This window comes from Cryptotermes secundus, unplaced genomic scaffold (genome assembly GCF_002891405.2).
Source record: "Cryptotermes secundus unplaced genomic scaffold, Csec_1.0 scaffold408, whole genome shotgun sequence".
NCBI classification, from domain to species: Eukaryota; Metazoa; Arthropoda; class Insecta; order Blattodea; family Kalotermitidae; genus Cryptotermes; species Cryptotermes secundus.
The window spans coordinates 493,711-517,767 of record NW_019724588.1 but is presented as its reverse complement, the minus strand read 5'-3'; the positions used below and the strand labels follow the sequence as shown (position 1 = coordinate 517,767).

General features: G+C 42.9%; 2 protein-coding genes across 6 annotated transcripts in view; one reads left to right on the top strand and one right to left on the bottom strand.

Moving 5' to 3' along the window:
- Positions 1 to 24,057, top strand: part of LOC111862341 (calcium-binding and coiled-coil domain-containing protein 2) — a 59,569-nt gene that overhangs the window by 14,219 nt on the left and 21,293 nt on the right. Inside the window, exon 3 of the mRNA XM_033750629.1 lies at positions 21,334 to 21,407. Coding sequence (XP_033606520.1) covers positions 21,334 to 21,407 — 74 coding nt within the window. The remainder of the gene's footprint in view (positions 1 to 21,333; positions 21,408 to 24,057) is intronic.
- The window catches only part of LOC111862339, a 24,722-nt gene continuing 1,170 nt past the window's right edge, over positions 506 to 24,057 (bottom strand). For 2 of the 5 annotated variants that reach the window (XM_023847640.2, XM_033750627.1), the window contains exon 2: positions 3,955 to 8,881. In XM_023847640.2, the coding sequence (XP_023703408.1) occupies positions 5,720 to 7,960 (2,241 nt within the window). In that variant the 5' untranslated portion in view covers positions 7,961 to 8,881 and the 3' untranslated portion in view covers positions 3,955 to 5,719. Of the gene's footprint in view, positions 646 to 1,834; positions 2,811 to 3,954; positions 8,882 to 24,057 lie in introns of those variants that run through there. The other 3 variants (XR_004512787.1, XR_004512786.1, XM_033750628.1) reach the window with 3 other exon arrangements.

The window sequence follows — 24,057 nt, the reverse complement described above, 5'->3', positions numbered from 1 at the left end:
AGGATTTACTTTACAAATTGAATTGAAATTCAGTACAATACAAATACAAATTAATTGAAAATTGAACACTTTTTTACAGAAATTTAATGAACTCTATTATAGATTACAGATGAAAAATTAAAGAAACAATTTAATTATATGGGAATGAACTATATTATATTAATAATGAAAAATTTAGAAATAGTTCAATTAAATGGATATTTTTTAAATTAAATTGAAAAGAAAATTATTGTGCTGCTATCAATGTTGGAAACATCTAATAACTGCATTTAAAATGTAATTTTAAGCAGCATGAACTAGGGAAAATTAATTAATTTAAATAACATTTGAACAGTAACTAAAGGAAAGAATAATTTAAAATTTTATTTAATTGAAGAATAACCGAAATTTTTGGCAGCTGTATCAAAACAAAACATCTGAAAAGAAACAAGAAAGAATTTTTACTGAATTTTTATTATATTTAAATTAAATTTGAAACACGAAATAACTACATTTGACATTTAAACACAATTGAACTTGGAAAAGGAACTAATTGAAATGAAATTAAAACATTAACTCAAATAACTTTAAAATACAATTTAAACTTGAAATACATTAAAGGGAAAATTGAAAAAAATTGTAGCTTCTATCCAATTTTGGCTACATCTGAAAAGAAACAAATACGTGTTAATATTATCAAGTTATTTTAACATTTACAAGACAAGTATAATTAATTATATATAACATCTCTCTGTTACCATAAAAGAATTCGCATATTGATTTAAATGTACATCAGAGAATGTAATAATTTTCTAATTGAGGGAATATCCGGGCATGTGTTCAGAGACAACGACTAACCTGAGTTAAGTCTTCGTGTTTTTATCGGTAACTTTTGTGCATACTGTCGAATTCGTGATTGAACTACATTGAATTCTGCAAAGTTAAAATTGCCAAATATTGCTTCCCGTGTGTGAGCGAGCTTATCGAATCGCTATTCATACTTTCGAGTGTCTGAGAAGAGAAGGATTTAAATGAAATGTCCGTATAGGTAAACATTTGTCTGATAATTTTCTTATCCAGAATGGTCTAAAACAAGGAGATGCTTTATCGCCGTTGCTTTTCAACTTTGCTTGAGAATCAGATCTTCATCTTGGGGAGGAGAAAGAAGTCGCATGGAGCTAAGTCTGGTGAGTACTGTGGGTGGGGAACAACTGCCATCTTGTTTTTATCAAATTTTCTGGATGTTTCATGTCCTCCCTCAAACGCCTTAGAACATCGCAATAGAACTTTTTATTGACTGTCTGACCAGGAGGGACAAACTCCTTATGAACAATGCCGTCAGTATAAAAAAAAAACAGATGAACATGGACTTAATGTTGCTCTTGACTTGTCGAGCATTTTTTTTTTGGCCAAGGTGAAGAAGGGCTCTTCCAATGCGACGATTGCTGCTTGCTTCCAGGGTCGTAGCCATAAACCCAACTTTCGTCACCAGTGACAACCTTCGAGAGAAAGTTTTGAACCTCTTTAATCTGTGTTAAAGTTCGCAGCAGACTTCCAAGCGATGCTGTTTCTGTTCATTTTGCAGCAGTCGTGACACAAATTTCGCCGCAATCCTCCTCGTGTTCAGTTCCTCTGACAAAATTCGTTGACATGTATCGTAACTTAGTCCCAAGGTGTTACAGAGGTCTTAGATGGTCAGTCTGTCTACGATGTTGCAGAATCAGATCCCTGACTTTCGCAACATTTTCTGGTGTGGTGCCATTTGACGGCCGCCCCGAACGATCGTCATCATCAGTCGATGTTCGGCCTTTTATGAAATGCTTATACCAGTCGTAAGTTTGTGTCTGGTCTAAACTGTTGTCACCAAAAGCTTGCTTCAACATTCGGTGCGTTTCTGCAGCGGGTTTCCCAAGTTTAAAACAAAACAGTATACAGACACACTGCTCTCTCGGGTCAGCCATCACCAAACTGCAAACTCACGGAAACACAACAATGGAAATACGTTCACCAACAATAAATCCAACCACTCAACTCGACGCCGCTTGCCACACTGATTCAAGAAGGGTGTGTGGGGAGCCGTCTAGCGGTATTTCGATATGCTGATAACCATTCGCGTGCAGAATTCAAATTTCGGGAACTTTTTGATAGCATCACGTATATAGATTTAGTGCATTTAAGTTGGACAACTTTGATAAAATGTCTGCAGTGTGATGGTTCTGAATTTGTACATACCCAATGGGGATTAGGGCCCAAAGTAGCCCCTGATGATTACCTGTTAATATTCGTGGAGTTACTGCAACATTTACAAGATAACTAATATTACAGATAATAACTCTCCTTAGAGTCTTGTATGACATGACCCTTTCTTATATAATCTGATATTTGCGTGCATTAAACTTCCTGCAGAAATGGCGATTAGTTGGTATGGTTATATGCTCCTTTCTCGTGAGGGAAACTACTCTCTGATTGTCTTCAAACTGTGACAGTTGTGAAATTGCTGGAGAATGGTGGAGTCTTTTGCACTTAAACATCAGTCTTGATCACGAAGATGGAGACCTGAATACGCGGAAACAGACCCCTTTAAGGCAGGATTTACTTTACAAATTGAATTGAAATTCAGTACAATACAAATACAAATTAACTGAAAAGTGAACAAGAATTAATTTAATTGTAATACAATATCAACACAAATTAACTGCAAACTGTTCAGTAAATCCAGTAATCAATCCAAACCCAGTTTTTAGTCACTAACACATGACAATAGGTTACTTACCAGTCAGTAAATTCATATTCAGATTCATCCCTTGTACCACGTCTTCAATGTTGTCCATCTGAAACAGCGTATGGAAAATTCTGATTTATCCTTTATTACAACACAACAAATTGAGGTTCTTCCATCATTTCACCTGTAGGTATGTGGAATTGTGTCAGTAGGTTACCTGAGAAATTACTTTCCATTTTCAGCTCACTCGCGAGGCCTTTGCAGAAATTGCCGCGAATGACTCCGTATATGATTATCCAACAACCGTATAAAGGATTTCAATTTGATATGTCATTTTCACGAAAATACCTTCTCAACACCAGACGAATAACCAAGTTCATTTGGTGGTGACGCTAACAAATAAAAATTACTTGGACAAAGAATTTAAGAGTAGATTAAATTTGGAGAATATTTCTAGAATGTCGGCACTAATCAGTTTGGTCATGGAGGCATCACAACAGCAAGCAGGGGACAGCTGTTTCTGTTTGGAACTTGTTTCGAGCACCAGTTCTTGTATAAGGGGTGGGGGAGATTACGGCCATCGTGGAAAATGTCACTGAAAATATCAGAGTTGGTTTGTAGTTGTTCTGAAGGGTATATTCGGCAAAGTAGGTGTGTCACATCTTCAAGAGACTATAGTAATTCTCTGCAACCAATTCGTTAGCCTGTGTTTCCCTCCTCTTTGTGGTCGTGGGATCCACAGAGGGTGAGAACAGGTTTTCTTGTTGCTCTATGCACCACACCTGAACAAGGTGTAAAGGTGTACATGGGATGTCAGCTTGACATATTAATATTCGGAATCCTGCGGTTAGGGTACCACAGTACTGTGGTACTCAGCTGAAGCGGCAGTAGCATTACCGTCACACACTCGCAAAATGAACATCATATCGGCGTATTCTTCTGTGGAAAATGTTTGCGGCATTGTAACACAACATTCACAACCAAAGGCAACCGTCACACTGCATGAGCACTAACTGCATCTACGCTACTAACCGGCTGCAGACACATCACGTGCTTACGTTGGCGAAGACCACGCGCAGTTCACAGTAGTGCATTTACAATTACAAACGTAACTCTGTAAATAGTGAGTATAGGGCCCAGGTTTATATGACACTTTTTGCTCAAAATATTTTTAGAAATGAGCTCCATAAGTGGCGGAAGCTCCTAGTCAATCACCCTGTATACAAGGTCCGTATAAAAAGTATCGGGAAAAGTTCCGGGAAAATAGATTTATTTCAGATATTGCTACAATGCCTCAAAATTCTTCAAAATACATCCCTTGTGCATCGATACACTTTTGCCAACGGCGCTGCTACGACATGAAGGCTCCCTGGTAGGCGGATTCCGGAAGGTCCTTAAGGGTCCGCGTGCAAGCCTCTTTGACGGCACTCAGGGTCCCATGATGGTGCCCTCTGAGGGAGGATTTCACTTTCGGGAACAGGAAAATGTCTGCTGGTGCCAAGTCGGGACTGTAGGGGGGTTGGGGGTACCGTCGCGATGCCATTTTTTGTTAGGTGGTCACCTTGGAGCAGGTGTGACTGGGTGCATTGTCGTGATGCAATTTCCAATTTCCGGCGATGGCTGGCCTCACCCGATTGACCTTCTCTTCATTCTTCTTAGCACTTCCAGGTAAAAAGCTCCATTTACTGTTTGCCCCTCAGGTACAAATTCGTAGTGGACTACCCCCTGGGCGTCGACGAAAACGATGAGCATGATTTTCATTCTGGATTTGCTCATTCGCGCCTTTTTTGGACAAGGTGATGCCGAAGTGTGCCATTCGGAACTTTGAAGCTTTGTTTCCGGGTCGTACTTGAATATCCAACTTTCGTCTTCCGTGATGACGTCCAGAAAGCCGGGGTCTTCCTCAACGCGTTGCAGAAGGTCTTCACAAGCAGCCACTCGTCTCTGCTTTTGGTCGTCCGTCAAGACCTTCGGGACGAGTTTCGCGCAGACCTTTCACATCGCCAAATCTTCAGTGATAATGGTGTGCACCGTCATCTTATCAATGCCAACACGATCTGCAATCATGGGCACACTTAACCGATGGTCTGAATTGAGTACGTCACACACACGACGGCCGTCCACCGCGGGGCTCATCCTCCACACTCTGTCGGCCACTTTTGAAGAGCTTGTGCCACTTAAAAACTGCAGTTTGTGACATGCTTTCATCCTTGAACACTTGGCGAATCATGCCCAACATCTCTGTACCCGTTTTCCCCAGTCCAACACAAAACTTGATGGCGTACCTCTGTTCGGGCGGGAAACATGAGGTCACAGAAGATACCCGTATTTTCTATTTTGGGAAGTTGCCAGACGTAAGAGGATGGTAATTTTTCTGGTGTGAATTGGAAGTGTTTGGTATGACCTGTTGCCAGTTCCTCTATTTTGCAAAAGAAGGAGCCTGATTGTAGGTCGGTTGATGTGTTTTTATGGCCGGGGGGGGAGGAATTCGTCGGGCCAGATGACGGATGGTGTGTGTGTGTTGTTGACGTCAGTTAGGATCATGAGGTTTTGAGAAGTTTCGAAGTTGATAGTTTCGTATGTTGTGGCACCCTGTGTGAGAAGTCGTTTCCTTTTTGTTGCTTGATTGTAGATGGAGAGGTCAAATGAATGCCACGTGACTCCATACGATGACGACAGAAGGGAATTGAAGGATTTCATTGTGTTGTTTTCGTTTTCATTGAGTCCGATCCAGAATTGTAGGAGATGGTATGGTATTATATATCCACAAGTGGAGGAATCACAAAATGAAATGTCGACCTTTATATTTCTCCGTGAATGTGGGTGGTTTTGATAGGAATTGGTATGGTTGATATCTCACTGTGCATGTGTTTACCATATCCATCTTGTTCGACGATGTGTGTTGTTTGGCCCATAGTTGGCCTATCAGATCCAACTTTTTGTCGTTTGTAGGGGCGATCTTGTTGTTCTGATGTGGAATCAGCCATCGATCATGGGGCATCGAAGTTGATGAAGAGGTTAGGATGGATCCTGTAATAGAAGTTGCACTTGTAAGTTTTGAAGGTCGTTGTATTGGGTGGTGGTGAATGGTTTTGTAGTGTCCGAGATGGGAAGGGCTGTGAGTAGAGTTGTATATTCTTCGTGGATGTATTGAAGGTGATGTAGGAATAATGCATATATGTCGTGTTTTGTGATTATGTGTGGAGGTTGTGGGATTTGTGCTTGCTGTGAAATCAGCGATGATATCGTTATCTTGAGGTTGAATACGAAAATTGTCTGTTTTATGGGGTTGACGTCGTCTGTACCGACCCAATTCCATATGTCTTGGTTGGTGGTGATGAAAATCGGTAGACGATTGATGAGCTCCTTGTCCGCGTGTTTCATATCGGTGGGGATGGGGGCTCCTTCTAGTAGCAGTTTCCATGTACCGACCGTAGTTTGGTCGATGATGGGTTCTTCAAAGATGACACTTGTTGCGTTGGGAAGCTGATCCAAGTGGAAGTTGGATTTGTCTCGTTCCCACGCAATTCTTGTGGGTTTGGTGTCTGATAGTAGGATGTTCATGAGCAGAGACTTTCCTGTGTTAGTTGGTCCCTGGAGGACAAACGAATTTATTTTTGTAATGTTCATGGAATGTATGAGGAGGAAATGAGCAAAAAATTTGGAAACACTAATGGCGTTTGATCGGAAGACTTGTTTGAGCCACGAGACGTTGGATGGGATGGATTTATCGAGTTGAAAATTATCAATTATCAACTGATAGTAGTGTTTTGTTTTTATGTTTTGCAAGATTTCGATATTGTGAATTTTTATTAGTGTTTTAATTATATTTTGGCCAACATAGCCCAACTGTTTAAGAAGTTGGATTTTGGTGTCGGTTGGGAGAACGCGTTGAAAATTTTCATAAGATGTTATTTTGTTAGAGACAATGAGATTAGAAATGTAATCAATTGAGAACGTACGTTGGGTGAGGTTCTCCTTGATGATTGTTTTTTTTTCTTCGACATATTGTTGGCATGGCATGTTGTCTGGAGAAGAGTCTGTGACATCGTATCTTGCAATCGCATCTAGGATTGGCTTGATGATGGAAAGGGATTTATTTCCATATTTGTTGAATGTTGAGATACCTTTACGGATAAGATATGAAATGAATCTGGTTGTGTAGCGGATGAGTTGAAGGCTTGTATGAGCTTCTGCATTTCCAGAGAAGCCTGTCTTAAGGAAAGATAGGATGGAGTTGAGGTGGCGGGATACGTTGTTTGAGTGACGGACGGAGAAGATGATGTGGATGTGGTCTCCGTGGTCAAATGTTGCGAATGTTGGGGATTTTTTTGATGTTGGTGGGAGGGCGTCGAAGGTTGTTTTGTGGAGGATGAATGTGTAGTAAAGATCTGTAGAGGCTGAGGTTGGTTGGAGGAGGATGGGAGAGCTTCCACTTGGATCATTGTTTCCAGTTGTGTCTGCAGGAATGCTGGGCGATGGTGGCGAAGGAGTTCCGTCATCTGAGTGTTGAAGATGTCCATCGATGGTTGCGTTGCTGATAGAAGTTCTTCTTTGTTTAATTTGGTTTCGAGGAGGACTGTTATCACATGAGCGGAGTCGCTTGTTGAGTACGATAACAGAGGTTCTTTTGTTGATCCTTCCTGTATCACCATCGTGTATGGTGTTATCCCGAATATTCGTATCGCTGCTAGGAAAATTGCTTGGCGCACTGGTCTGCTGGATGTGTTGGTGAGAGATATTATCAGGTTCATCTCCGATTGTGGTGGGTTCTTGATGTGAACTTGGAGAACTTGGAGGTGTGAGTTTAGGCGTGCCAATGGTTCGGGTGCTGTCGATAGTGTGTGATGCTCTCGGAGGTGGGCCGAATATTCCTGTAGAAGTTCCGGGGTCATCGGGCTGAGCATATTTCCAAAGAGAATATATCTCCTTGGAGGGAGAGTTATTGTTTTGCCTGCCGGAGTTGTGAATGTTGGCCATTGTGATTTGTTTGATGTTTGATCTGTCCAAACTAATGACATTTGTGGTTCTTACCCGAAGAGAGCCAATGTTGTATGTTGTATCTTCTTCGTCGTCGAACGGAGATTGGTGTGGAAGAAGAACACCAGAAGCTTGTAGACGCTGGGTGTTGTCTGCACACAAATCTGATATTGGACACTGAGCGAACTCTTTCCAACAGAGAGAACAGTTGCAGACTGACTTGTAGTGGCAACAAGTGTCGTGGTAATACATGATTGAGGAGAGATGTTGATGTGGCATGTATTTAAAGAGGAACGATAATGAAAGGTTAAGGTTAATAGGCGGGGTTACAGAGTATCATATCGTTAAGTATGTTCTAAGTGTCTGTCATCTTTTATCGCCATCCCGCACGTGTACAAACTTGTAACCGCATCACATCATTCTCTCGGTTGTATGTTTCACTTCTATCTATCTACTTTAAATGACCTTGGATAGAAAGATGGTGATGTAACCACAATCACGGATTGTTCGTCGTCCAAAACTAGTAGTTTTGTGGTTATTCTGTGCTTGCACCGACTCACTCGACAGGGGTCCACTGAAAACACGGCCTGACCTCTACGAATGCGCTCAGGCGAATGGCGCTTGGTGCGTGTTAAAGGTTAGACCCCCATGACCACGCCTGGGCGGTGCGAGCATGGTGCGGTGTACAGTCATGTAAGGGTAAGATTTTTCCCGATACTTTTTATACGGACCTTGTATTATATATTCGTCCACCTGCAACACACATCAGTACAAGATTCATATCAGATTTAATCCCAACTGCAACTCTCCTACTGACTGAGTTTCTGAAACTTTCCGAATATATGCCAATTTATTATTTTCTAAATCGTGTTCAGGAAATTTTAATGAATCTCTCTCTCTTAGAAGACATTTCAATACATCAGTTAGATAAGTTTATAATACCATGTAAAGGAGGTACTACTACGGACCGGACAGGAGGATGGGTGGTCGTCAAGGCCAGTCTTCGCGGTGTGGATAACAGAAAAATCTTTGACGTTGCCAGGAAATGAATTACAATTGTTCTTTAATTTGGCCCATTGCCTAGAGGCAGTGTTGCTTGGTAAGTAGAACTTCAGCTGTCAAGGAACTTACCATTCCATCCATGATAACCCAGGTCAATTCGAGGAATATTACGGCTAGGTATTTATAATACTGCTCCACCTGCAACACATCATTACAAGATTCATATCAGATTTAATCCCAATTGCAACTCGCCTACTGACTGAGTTTCCGAAACTTTCCGAATATATGCGGATTTCTTATTTTCCAAATCCCGTTCAGGAAATATGAATGAATCTCTCTCTCTCTCTTAGATGACATTTCAATACATCAGTTATATAAGATTATAATTCCATGTTAAGGAGCACCTTATACAACAAATGCAGGCTATGCATAAATATTTGCTTTTCTGACACCGCAATATTTTCGGACATAGAGTGGCTGCCTGCAGCAGCCACTGCCATATCTTCATTANCTGGGGGGGGGGGGGGAGAAAAATATAATTTCAGTATGTCACACAGGTGGACATTCACAATCCGAATGCCTGACTTGTTACCATGATGTCAATTTGTTCCTGTCCTGAACACAGCACAGTGAGAGTATCGACTCGCAGAACAACATACAGCCATTTATTATTATGTATGTTGATCCACAGTGTTTGATTTTGTTCTGCCATTCTCTCAGAACCGATAGGTCTGCTTCTAATGGACTGAAGCAATTCGGCTTCACATTCTTCATCTAAATGCTTTACTTGCACAGGGTAATTTTGTTTGCACAGTCGATGGTTGTTGTTTATCAGTTTACATTCCTTGGAGTCGTCTACCATTAACCTAGCATAATACTGTTTATATGCGTGGTAGAGTCATTAAGTTCGTGGAATGTGTTTTTATCGCATCATATTAAAAGGTATTCACAAACACTTACGCAGATCCACATCGGCCCTCAAAATAGTTGCCGTTGACCGCTATGCAGTTCTGTCAACGTTGATATAGTGTCGAAAACATTGCTCAAACATATTGGCAGTAAATTCCCGTACGACGCTTTGAGGCCATTCCACGAACTTATTGATTGTGATATCCATTAACAAACACTCACGTTCTGGCAATATAAATGTAAATTTAAACTCAGTATTTCTGATCTTGCCGGTCACGGTAGTGGAGCAGTCTATGGCATGCACTGTCTTCGCTCGCTCGGAAGCTGAGATCGTGGGTTCGAATCCCACTCAGGGCATGGATGTTTGTGTGCGTTTTTCTGTGTTTGTCTACAGGTAGAGGCCTTGCGACAAGCTGATCACTCGCCCAAGGAGTCCTACCATATGTGTAAGATCTAGAAAAACCGAACTGAACGGAGAAGTTCATGGAGGTAGACCTAGGCCCACTGGGGCTGTAGTGCCAAGGAAAAAAAAAATGTCATCTTAATTAGAAAGGGTAAACATGGTACACACTGTATTTCAGCTGATTTTTAGAAGGCGAATTACATAAAATAACTTCCCTTTAAAAATACATCAACTTTACTAATTCTTAAAACTAAATTATGGTCTGTCAGCACCTGCTGGTTCCTCGCTCGCGAATTTTCCCTTTTTTTTCTACCCTGAAGATGGAGGCTATACATTCCTCCGAAACTTCGGTTAATACAATATCTACACAGCACCACATCCCAGAAGACGGCATTCTTCATAGTCACCGCCGTGAATACCTCAAATCTTAGATAAATTATGGTAGTCCGCACTCAATGGAATTGGCAATGTCAAGTTACATGGGATGTCAGCTTGACTTAATTTCATCTGATTCATGATTTGCGCTGGTGTACTGACATGTGGCGCCGATCACGGTGGCCGCGCAGTCTAAGGCATGAACTTTCTTCGTCTGATGGATGGGATTGTGGGTCATCCAAATATACGAGTACCTCCATGTCACGCAACCGCACCAACATGGCATCCATGACACGTTGAAATGTCGAAGGGGCGCCTGAAAGACCAAAGGCCATTTTCTCGTACCTAAAACTACCGAATGCGGTGACGAATCCGGTCTTATCCTTATCCTCCTCACATATATGAATATTCCAATACGCGTTTTCGATGTCCAATAACATGAAATATCTACTCCCCGCCATAAGTGAGAGGTTGCTCTTGATATCAGGTATGGGGTATACTGGTGTACTCGTCACTGAATTTAACCCTCGAAAATCGGTACAAAATCTATATTTTGGAATTCCATCCAGTGATTTCTTGGGGACTAAAATCACTGGCGCCACCCACGGAGATGCGCAGGGAGTAATAACCCCTTTAGCCAATATCTCATCTACCTGGCGTCTCATCTCCTCCCTTAATGCATAGGGTACACGATATGGGTTCTTCTTAATCGGCAGGGCGTCCCCTGTCCAAATCTCGTGATAGCCCTTCATCGTAGTGGGTAGCACCCGTGTGCTGCCGTTACAAAATAAATCTAAATATTCTTCAAGCACTGGTAACAAGACTTTTTTTTCTTTTTTTTGCACAAGTGATCTAACTTCTGCTCTAGTTTCTCCCTTACTTCTCTGAGTTCCAGAGCATCTCTTGTGCTAACGGAACTAACCCAAAGGTCCGCCATTCCCTTCCTCCCCGGGTAGCGAAAATCAACTCCTGCTTGCTTGGGTGTAATCTCCCTCAGCGGCTTGGCCTGTCCCAAGCGTACATTCTTCCCCAACTCCAAATATTGACCACGGGTATTCAACACCTTTAATACACAGTACCTAGCCCCGTTATCCTCTCGTACGGTCATGACCCTATCGACCCTCGCACTCTTTCCACTGGTACCAGGTTTCCTATCATTTCCGCCTAGGCTTTGCATTTCCTCCAATTCTCCTGCAGTAAAAATCCGGCTCACTACTCGAGCCACGTACGCACCCGGTGTACCTAATCCCAAGGGCTCAATTAATATCTCCCGGGGCAACTCCACCCNTTTACTCTTCTCTATTTTCCCTACTACCAGTCCCTCAGACAACGGGGGGATGACGATTGGCTCCTGAGCCACCACGTTCCAACAATCTATACAGGATCCTCCCGGGCTCAACCCTGGGGTAGGTACTTCAATCGGTCCACCTGACGGCGTCAACCTTGGGCTGGCCAAGCCCGCTGGTGACATCCTCTGTGCCGTCCGGCATGGAGGTGGACTGTGACACACCGCCTNAATAATTGATGGTGTGTCCGTTGTAGGACTAGCATGTCGGTTCGTAAATGGATACCCCCCCCCCCAATCCGTCTGAGAACATCAGCCCCTAGAACACCACTGTATTCCGTATCTAGGGGGGCTATCAAAAACTCGTGGGTAAACATCTTTTTCCCCACCCTAAATGTTATCAACTGCGCTCCTACTATTTTCAATTTAGCTCCCGTGATCCCTCTTGCGGCTCTCCGTGTAGCACAAATACATGATGTATTAATTCCCGGCTTCATCACCCTCAGGCTGGCCCCTGAATCTACTAACACCTGCTGGATGCTTCCTTCTATTTCTATCAACAACTCTGGGCCGGTAATTCCTACGTGCGACCAACCTACTGTCGTGCACTCTATTGCTGGTTCGACGCTGGGGATCTGGACGTCGAACCCTGACCGTTTGGGTGCTGGGCAGCTCGATAAAATTTTGGGCAGTCTCTACGCCTATGCCCAAACTCATTACAATGGAAGCACTGGATGCCTGACAAGCGAGTGTCCTCAGGTGGGCCCCAAGGCCGCGCTGGGCCCCGAAAGCTTTGCCTGCCAGATCGGACCCTTCCTCTACCTCCTCGAGTGAGCAGAAGGTCGCGGGAGATTGGGTCCCTCCACCTAGAGCTCTGATCTCGCCACGACCTCCAACCTGATGTCATGGAGGGGGTTTCTTGTTGGCAATCCCTAGCATAATGCCCTCTTTTCCCGCAGTGGAAACATTCAACGTCGCTCCTAGCGGTAAATACCTTCTTGACTCCTTCGGTTAGCTGTTTGTGTTACTCCACGTTCTCTACTGTGACCGCTAACCTCACCGCCTGCTCCATTGTGCTGGGCATCTGAATTGTACTTTTTGACCTACTATGCCCCTAAGACCGTGAACATAGGCTGCCAACAACCTACGTTCTGCCTCCTCATTAATTATATGTCGGGTCTCTTCGTCGTTGACCTTGATGGTTCTTAGACACATCTTCCTACAACGGTCACTGAACTCCTCCGCGCTTTCGTTCTTCCCCTGAACCGCGTCCTGTAGTCTAGTATAGTAATACTGGTCAGGGAGCGTGTCACTGAACCTCTCAATCAGTGCCTGCCCCAGAACTTCGTAGGAACATCCATCTCGGCCTAGCTCTTCCCTTCCATTCAAGAACTGCAGGGCCAACCTTTGCAATTTGGCCTTAACAATGAAAGCTTTATCGTGGCTAGTCCACCCACTTACCTTGGCCAATGTCTCTGTCTGCGTTACAAACTCGTATGCAGATCTCCCCTTACTTTTCCCCATCCATTCCTTTATCCCGGCTACAAGTGAAACGCCCTTGCTCTGCCCTCTTTGGGCCTCCCCAGTTCCGAGGGTTTCCAACTGAACCCGTAGTTCCTCCATCTGTGCTTGGAGAACCTCCATTTCCCCCACACGAGCCATGCTTCACGCCAAAGGGCCAACGTGTATCTACTGTAAGCTAAACTATGTTCGTAGGTCTCCCACAATTTCCTTTCAAAAGCAATTCTCACTCAAGTTCGACCACTAACTGCTTAAATTTATAAACATATTCATCTGCCCTTGAAATCCAAGATTCAACCTTTTTTTCCCTCAAGTCGCAAAATCCCTGAGGTCAGCAACTTGCCGGACATGCCTTGTCGCGCGATGCGAAACCTGACCGGGTCTTTCCACTGATGCATAAACAGTCTTTTCTAAAGACAATTCAGTCGACTGACAAGGAATGCGAAGAGTCAGCCGCGACTCTGTCTCCTTGCCTTCCGGCCAGCCATCTGGCATTTTAACCTAAGCATCCAATCTTACAAAAATCATACTTAATAACTAAGAAAATGGGCACAACAGTATCTTCTCCGAAACGTTCAGGTGACGATTCCGTCCATAGTGCGGAGGATGAATATGGTTGTAATTTTTCCGTCGAATAAGATTATGATCTACATGCGAGTAGGCCCAGGGAGGATTCTCAGACTACAATGAAACTCTGAGAATGCCTTTTTTTTCCGTCGTGAGCGACAATTATCTACGTGCGAAGTTAGCCCAGGGTGTGGCTACTGTAATGACAATGCCGCCGCTTCGCAAGACTATGAATTGAATTTCCTAAGGGAATACCAGTTACTTTCCTTCCACGATTCCTAGCCACAACGTGTGCCAGATACAAGGTCTTTACAGGAAGCTCGTCTACCTAATCTGGTCAATGAGTATTCTAATCTTGATGCATTGCAGAAGAAGGAACTTTTCCACCTGTTAATTAAATATACAGATAATATGACCTCCCGACCAGGGAAATGTAAGCTGTTCAGTTATAAGTTTCAAGTGGAAACCGATCGCCCTATAGTGGGATATAGGCCGCCCATCCCTTTTGCTTTAAGGCCAGCTTGGATCAAATTGTAGAAGATAATACTTTGGAAATTGGAAACTCTTCTTTTCTGAACCCTTTTACAATAGTACAACGAGATGATAAAAGCCAAGAATGTATATCGATGCTCATAAGTTAATCAGTATACCATCTCTGATTATGAGCACACACCTCCCCTGCAAGAACTGCTACAGAAGATTTGATGGGACTAGTTATATGACTTGTTTCGAGATTTTTTATTTGAAATTGAAGCTTTTAAGCTAACTTGGGAAATAACACTGAGACTTTTGTATTCTTTTACGTGGATGACATTCTGGTTCACTTTCGTATGCACGACAGATATTTAGAATTTAGATTTTTTTTTTTTTTAGAAACTTTGTATATTCTGTAGAACTTTAGAGGTAATATACAGTTACATAGTCTTGAGTTGATGAAACTTACACAACAGATACAAGTTTTTGTTTTATATGAAAATGAAAGAGAAATTATAGTTGACGTATACATAAGGTGACCTACTCATGACAACAGGTATAATGCTGAGAGGCTATATGTACATAACTGTAAGTCAACGCAGTTAACATGTATAACAAATATGTGATGATAACGTAAAATGTAACCTAAATAATGAAAAGAAAGGATGATGAAATAAGACCCAAAAATTTCAGTTTATCGGTTAGTAAAGTGGAATATGTGAACATTCCAGTGATAGTAAATAATAATAATAACATAGTGATTACGAAGGATGTTGTGTCAAGTACGCTCATGACGAACATAGTTAAGTATTAACTGAGATGCGAACCTCCACAGAAGACAGTGAATTTTAGTGAAAACATTATCATTTGATATCCTAATCAGTTTTAAAGTGCTACGAACAACTAATCAACAAACACAAGTGTGTTATAATGGGTCATAAGAAAGATCAGTTTGCAAGAGTTTTTCCAGTTGTTAAACTTTATTACTTATAAATATTTTTCTTGTATAAGTGTAAAAATATACATACAGTCATTCATGTTAAGGCGATTGATTATGTAGTAAATGTTTCATTTCACTTCATTACAGAAACAAAATTTACTTAGGAGATTGTAACCGATTACTCCTTTTTTTGTAATATAATATGTACTATATGTACTTTGCCTAATTTATGTATACATATGTATATTTATTGTATTTTCAACATAATTTAAATTATAAATTGTGGAATTGCGTAAGTCATCACGCACTGCATTACGCTATGACCCAAATATTAAGCCAGCATCTACACAAGCGCACAAAATGCGTCCATTGTAACGAACGTCGTGACGTCTGTTGTAGAAATAAACAAGGGAGGCGAATGCTACGCTTGCTTCTCGCTCCATTGCAGACAAAAAACTACGCACCGCAGTCTGCAACTGTGTGGTGTCCACAGCAAGGTACATTCATTACAACAGATGCATTCTGTGCGCTCTTGTAGACGCTGCGTAAGTGGGAATCATTCAACGTCGAATGACTTCTTATGAAGCTGATAAATTAGGGACTCTCCCTCTATCTGGTGAGACATGATGTAAGCTTCATAAGTTAGTTAGCCCTGTACTCCCCTGGTGTATAGCCAATCATAATGCCAGTTACTGGATGATGTAATACTAAGCTGCTAGTGGCGTGGTACGCTCAATTCTTTGTTAGAAAAGCAGACAAAGCCTGGTAATCGAACTGTAAAGATGCCTGCAAGTGTCTGTTCTCGAAAGGGGAACAAAGAACTGTATATAGCCATAATAATTGTTACTAACAATGGTGTAAATTCGAAGTATTAAATAAAGTGTAAGTGTTCATAAGTTTTGTCGACTGCCTTGTAGGATCCAAGACCCACTTAACGGCCCTGTGGTAGTCTCACGTTCCCCAACTGAGTGGCGCTCTGTACATACTTCGGAACATCACAGACATTAAGCAACGAAAGGTGGGGCTACGTCATCGCCTGCTTCCTCGGAGTCACTAGGAGGCGATTCACAGCGAGCAGCTGCGGCCACCTTAACCCCACAACGCGTCGCTACCGCCCGCCCCCGCAAAACGACGGTCACAAACTACCCAGACAGTATTATGATGCAGTAACCTTGCATAGTTAGCTGAGGACGACCTTGTAGACTACATATTATTTCACTCAAGTCTGAGGGCATGTGACATGAAAATCCTGCACGTGGTAGCGTAGCTGGTTGAGGCACTATGCCACAAGCCGGAAGGTTTTGCGATCGAATCCTGATAAGGTCATTGGATTTCTTCAATTTACCTAACCCTTCTAGCCGCACAATCGCCCTGGGGTCGACTCATCCTCTAACAGAAATGAGTACCAGGAATATACCTGGGGGAAAGGGCGGTCGGTGCATAAGACTGACAACCTTACCGCCAACTGTGAGCCGATTGTCTCACAACCCCATAGGCTTCCACGGTCTGTTACAGGTACACCTTTACCTAATTTTTTACCATCCTAGTATGCAGTAGGATAAAGCAGAAAAATTGAACATGAACTGAAATAACACATATCTTAAGATGGGAATGTAATGTACTACATTATATGAGGGGCAGTCAAAAAGTTCCCTGAATGGTAGTGGTATAGCACTCTAATTGTAGGACATACGGAACGCTTACAAAATCACCTTCAAAGTAGGACCCTTGCGCGCGCACACTTGCTCCATCGATCCTACCAGTGTTTGAAGCAGCAGTGGAAGGCTTCTTCTGGCATCTTCTGGAGCTCAGCCGTCGCATTCGATTTGATGTCCTCCATGGTTGCGAAACGTGTCCCCTTGAGGCTCAATTTCAGAGTAGGAACAGCCAAAAGTCACTCGGAGCGAGATCCGGAGAGTACAGTGGTTGAGTGATGACAGGTATCTTTTTCTTGGCGAGGAATTGCTGCACAACATGCGATGTGCGGCTCGGTGCGTTATCATGATGCAGAAACCACTGTCCCTGCCACTTGTCGCGCCGCTTCCTCTGAACCACATCGCGGAACCTCTGCAAAACTTGCATGCAGAAATGGCCAGTAACAGTACCAACTCCACGATGGTTATTTGTCGATCACACCGAATCAGTTATCGCACTTTTCCAATCATTTCTTCGGTTCTGAATGTTGAAGGTCTCCCGCTGCGCTGGTCATCCTCTAACGTCTTCTGCCCGTTCCTAAACCGGGAAAACTAGTCGTAAACTGCGGATTTCTTTAGTGCAGTATCACTGTAATCTTGCTGTAGGGCCGATAGCGTCTCTGAAGCAGATTTTCCCAAATTGCACATGAACTTGATGTTCGAACTGCGACATTGCGCCGAATGACCACTTTCTCTAATTCAAACAGAACAGTAACGACACTGCACACTGAAACCTGTTGCGCCTGCGAGCAGACATGCTGAGCTCCCCACCACAACAATGTGTGTGCTATCTTATCGCTCGTTCTCCGTCTGCAGGGGAATTCCAGGAACATTTTGACTGCCCTAAGTAGCACAGAAAATTTCTTCAAATGTTTCAGCCAACCTCTACTCAATTACAGTGACTGAAATTGAAACTTTACTTTCAAGTCAGAAGGCATGTAATACCTGTACCATCTTAGTATGCAGTAGGATAATGCAGAAAAAACTAAATTCAACTGAGATAATATATGGGGCACTCTGAATTACTGCCACGGAGGGTTTCCTTGGCCTATAGTTTTCATACCTTTTGTGCCACTAAATGCGTGTATGTTGCAGGTTCTATTCTGCAGCTATTATTAAAGAAGCAAAAACTTTTTGAGTTACACTTTCATATTCTATCAGCAGTTTTATTTCATTATTTAGTGTTTGATTATTACAGGCCAAGAAAAATCCCGACAATAAATGAGAATCATAGAGATGGGAGACAATGTATATACACTGAAGTGCCAAAAGTCATGGGATATGTACCTAGTATTGTGTAGGACCCCCTCTAGTCCGGGGAAGTGCAGCAGCTCGACGTGACATCGATTCCAGAAGTGGACAGAAGACTTCTGGAGAGATGCCGACAGCCCCCTGGTATTTTTGGGTGTGAATGGGCCTCTCCACCACGTCCCATAAATACTCGATTGAGTTCATGTCGGGCGAACGTGGTGGCTACACCATTCGTCGGAACTCTCCAGAATGATCCTCGAACCAATTCTGGACAACTCCTGTCCGTTGACATGGTGAATTGTCCTGCTGGAATATCCCATCGTTGTGGGGGTACATGAAGTCCATGAAGGGCTGCAAATGGTCAACAAGCAGTGTAACGTAGCGGTCACCGGTCAATGACGCATTTAGGTGGACGAGCAGATCCAACTCATGCCACGTGAATACACCCCACACCAGTATGGAACCACCACCAGCCTGCACGGTGCCTTGTTGACAACTGGGGTCCATGGCCTCATGGAGTCTGCGCCACACTCGAACCTTACCATCCGCCCGAAACAACTGGTACCGTGACTGATCGGACCACGCCACATGTTGCCAATCCTCCAGGGTCCAATTAGGGACGTCACAAGCCCAGGTGAGGCGCTGTGTCCGGTGTCGTGGTGTTAACAGATTCAATCTGGTCGGTCTTCTGCTCCCATATCCCATGGAAACTAAAGAACGCTGCACTGACCTGCTGGATATGCGTCTGGTACCTCCTGCATTGAATGTGGATGTGATTTCAGCCAGTATCGTTTGTCTGTTACCACCGACAATTCTAACTAGACGCCGCGGGTCACGATCATTAAGCAGCCGTGGTCGACCACTGCGCTGTCCACGGTGGGTGGAAATGCCTTCCACAAGGCATTCCCGGTACACAAGTGACACCATGGATCGAGTAATGTTGAATGACCGCACAACTTCAGAAATGGAATGTCCCATCCGCTTGGCACCCAGTCATGCCCCGTTCAAACTCCGATAATTCACGTCGGCTTGCCATGGGCAGACTGGCCGGTGTTCAACCTGACTCATGAGAAAACACCTCACAACTGATACTGCTCTGGGCAGGGACGGTGCACTACCTAAAAATAAATTTACATCCTGCTATCCCATTACTTTTGGCACTTGAGTGTATATACATATACAAATACATTATTGTACAGAAAATATTTTCAAATAGATATTAAACCCCGTAGTCAATTACAGTGACTGAAATTAACCCTTTGACGCGGTCATTTAAATTCCGCGGCCGCGTCTCCTGCGGTAATATATTCAGCCAGCCATTTAAATTTTGCTCGAAAATGATTTATTCATCATTGTTCTTAAATTCTATGAGATAGGAACATGAAACTTTCACTAAAATGATCTTAAAAGGTGGTTTTATAACCTTACCTTATAATATGAGCGCCCTTTATATCTTCAATGGAAGCAGGTTTTTTAGTATTTGAGCAGTGAATGGTACGCCTTGAAGCATGAAACTTTCACTAAAATGATCTTAAAAGATGGTTTTTATAACCTTACCTTATAATATGAGCGCCCTGTATCTATTTGAGCAGTGTAAGGAAGGCCTTGAAGCATTCGTGTAACCCAACGGTGCCCCACATTCATCGCTCCGATATTGCGTATCTTTTCTTTTGCTCTTTTTTTTAACCACACAGCTTCTGTGCGGCCTAGCCCTCTTCCCCGTGAGGGGTATAGTTCAAGGAAATGTCCTTCCGTGAGCAGTAAAGCTAGTCAGGTCAGCTGCAGTAAATTCAACGTTACGAGTTATCATAACAAGGGGTTGTTGCTATGCCTTTGATATTCCATCCATTTTGGCGGCAGGAGATGTCGTAGGGGTGACCACAGAATTCATGAAGTTATTCTAAGAACTGTCTGGTATCTAGTGAACGAAAGTAGAGCTTAGCTGGCTCAAAAAAATATTTATGGTCATCCCTCGAAACGACCACCAAGGTCAGTACGATAAAATGGAGTCAACTGGAGCGATAATACATGAAGGAATGAGTTCCTTTTCCCTCCCCCACACACATCCGTATCGTCTCAGGGGGTGACCACAGTGTTCTGCCTTAAATTGTGGCGTTTTTCTAAGAACTGGGCCTTTGTACTGTGCGAAATCAATCGATCTGGCAAGAATAAATGTTTGGACATCCCTCTTCTAAGAATTCCAATTGAGTGTGTTAGTGTGGCCAGCTCAGGGCAATATGATATTATAAACACAGCACATATCACGTCTCTGCTGTTTATACCTTCATAGCAAAGAAAATACGCCATTGAATGAGGAAACCGCTACCAGAAGCAACACGAATTTGCTGCAAGACAGGCATATGTAACGATGACTTAGCTCAGCTAAACTCGTTGGCTTAGTATACTCTGTTCTTGTGACAACAGGCCAGCGAAAAATCTAACAATCTACAGCAAAACCATCAATTATTATGGGCGTTATAACATAGGTGTGCAGCTGGACGAAACATACACGTCGAACCCCCCCCAGACGATTTAAATACCTGATGAAACATACACATCAAACCACGCCAATGGGTTAAAACATACTCGCAATGCACATTTATAAACCTCATACATACATGTCATTGAAACAAAAATTGTTTCATTGAAAAGAAAATGGCTCCTGACTTGTGTTGCATACCTCATATTTTAATAGTAACACTTATCATGAATTCCCTTTTTTGAAAACAGACATGAAAAATATTGCAAAATCTCATCTGCCGAGATAAAACTCACCATTCAAAGTAAGAAAACATAGCTGGGTACTGCAAAAGGAACAAAGATATTATGGATGGACTAGCATTCAAATCAACACAAATCACAAAATGGTCCAAGTCGTTGTCAGCTTATGATAATCCACTTGTACTATCCTGAGCCAGATCAATCCAATCCTTCGAACGTATGTGGGTCTTTCGTTAAAGCGGGACAGTACAGTCCAGACGTAGTATGCCAACCAGTTGGCAAATCTGTTTCTGCTTTGTATACCCTGATCTTCTGAGCTCCAGAATATAGAACAGAAGAGGGGGCTCGCCGGCTTGAACCCTCACCAGGCACAGGCTAAATGGAAGCTATATATTCCCTCAAAACGTTGGTATGCACTTAACCAGACTACATGATTTCACAATGCTCACAATCACAATATGAAGGACCGTCTACACTAAGATTTTACTGTTTTACTCACTCCTTTCACAGGGAACCGGGATAGTGCGGTCAGTATAGCGACTGGCTACGGAATGAACGGCCTAGTGGTTGGAGTTCAAGTCCCGGTAAGAGCAAGAATTTTCTCTTCTTGTCGTCGTCCAGACCGGCTCTGGGCCCACCCAGCCTATACAGTGGGTACCGGGGGCTCTTTTTATGGGGGGTTAAGCGGTCAGGGCGTTAAGCTTACTGGTTACCTCCAACTAGTGCCGAGGTCAAGATAATGTTGATCTATACATCCCTTCCCCCATACGTCTTCATGGTGCAGTGCTTAATTAGTTAAATACAGGGACTTCACCCTACCTTACTCACGCCTCCCCCCACCCCGATCTTACAAAACCCAACGAAATCTTAATACCTGATAAAACGTGCAAAATACAAAAATATATCAAGAGCTAAATTTCGAGCTTATGTTTATAGCAGAGCATTGATTCTTCATTAATTCACTATCATTTATATCCTTGACAGATGGCAACATTTCTCAACCAGAGTGAACACAGAGGAACATTGATTAGTTTGGGTTTACAACACCATCGACACAAACTGCGCCGTCTTCACATGGGGCTAGGTCCATCTGTGGCCGAAATACCGATTGATTCAATCTACCCCACTTCCACAACGAGAAAGAAGTTTATAAATTTGTATTTAAGTGGATAATATTAATTCCATCTAGTGTAACCAGCTTAATTTAAGTATATATATATATACATATACATTTTCACATGTTTCTGAACCCCATACAAGGAATTTTACCATTAGAAATTAAGATTTATTAATGTGAAATTAAAAGCTTTCTGGCCCTATGCACGTATTACAGGCGATTTATCTCAAGTTTTTCCAACATTGTTAGTCTAGTTAGCGGTTTAACTAACGGAAGAGAAGCCTTCCAGTTGATTCCATAGGTGGAGGCCACTTTCCAAACACTAAAGGGAGCCCTATGTGCTTGCCCCAAGCCAGGTGAGAGGTTTGTTGTGGACACAGATGCATGTAACTTCACGATTACAGGCCACTCCATAGCTCAAGTGGTTAGTTGCTGGCTCCCACTGTGGCGGCCCGGGTTCGATCCCGGGTCTGGTCAAGTGGGATTTGTGGTGGACAAAGTGGCGCTGGGGTAGGTTTTCTCCAAGTACTTCGGTTTCCCGTGCCAATCTTCACTCCGCCAATTGCTCCACAATCACCCTCACCTATCATCTGGGGCTGCTACAATAGGCCAGAAGTGGCCGCAGTACAAGGGACTTAGTCCCTCCCCACTAGCATTAAAAACAAAAACAAAAAACTTCGGGACTGGAGGAGTACTCTCTCAAATACAGGACGTACAGGAGCGTGTCATATCTTACTACAAGACGCTAAACAAAGCAAAGAGAAACTACTGCGTCACCCGACGAGAACTACTTGCCATAGTGAGGACACTGTTACATTTCCAAGTACAATCATTCACGGTTACAATTACTGTTCACTGACAGTGAACTCAAGTCATGTAACATAACAGGATCTTATCTGTACCAAGATTCTGCTGTTCTAGGAACAGAAAGGGTGGGAACTGTTTGCTGTGACATGGAGCAGGTATTGTCAGGCCATTCTATGAGGTTCTGTAGGAAAGTTCCCTGACTAGGTCAAAACTTGCTCAATTTTTGCTGCTATCTCCTTCAAAATAGTCTCCTTGGGAACGTATACAGCTATCCCATTATTTTTTTGCAAGCTTTAGAAACACCATGGTAGTCATTTTCCTTAATGCTGTAGAGGCCCACTTCTGTTCCCTTTGGTTATCGAGCACTGCTTCAAAATGTCGACACTTGAATTTCATTTTCAATTTGGGATGCAAAGCAAAATCACAGGGGTTAAGTCCAGTGAGTAGGGAGGATGGGGAACGATAACCATGTTGTTACTCACAAACTCTGTTGTTTTCAGGGATGTGTGTGCAGGCACATTGTCATGATGAAGGAGAAATATAGTGCACATTCTAATTTTCTGTTAAGATCTCCTGGCAAACTCCATAACTGATCCAAGCGGTGTCTAGGAGCTCATGGATTGTTCGATGATGGTGTTTGTGGATGAGTTGTAGAACTTTCTGAACATTTTCTGAATTTTTCTTTTTTGGTGACTGTTTGCTCAGAATATTCGTCATCTTCAGCTGACATTCAACAGGCCTTGAAACGTGAATGTCATTCAAGAACTGCTGCCCAGCTTAAGGATCATTCTCCAAAAGCCTCACAAAGAATTTCAAGGATTTCGGTAGCGGATTTACCAAGCTTCACATAAAACTTGATGCAGACACACTGCTCAATTTTGCCATCCATCACAGACAAAACGAAACGAGNAAAACGAGCAAGAATTCGGAAACCACTCAAATAAAACCAGTGTGTGTTCACATCGCGGTGTCACTTGGCAGACTGATGCAGTCGGCCTCCCCTCTCATCTTTTACTGAGACAGTTACAGAGATAGCAGTCCGGGAACTTTCCGATACCACCTCGTATTTCCAGTTTTCCATTTGTCTTGAGCTTCATGACTCTACATTCATACTCTGCTACTGCAGTACAAGCATATATGTACAGTCATCTAGTATGAATTTCAGGAGAAAGAGAAGAGACAGAACCAACACATGACCGTGGCTGAGATAGCTGAAACATCTGGCGAAACGAAGAATGATGAGACAACTATTCCCGGTGCCACTGCACCACAAAATGTATAAACGAGGTCAATGAATAGTCCTCTGAGTC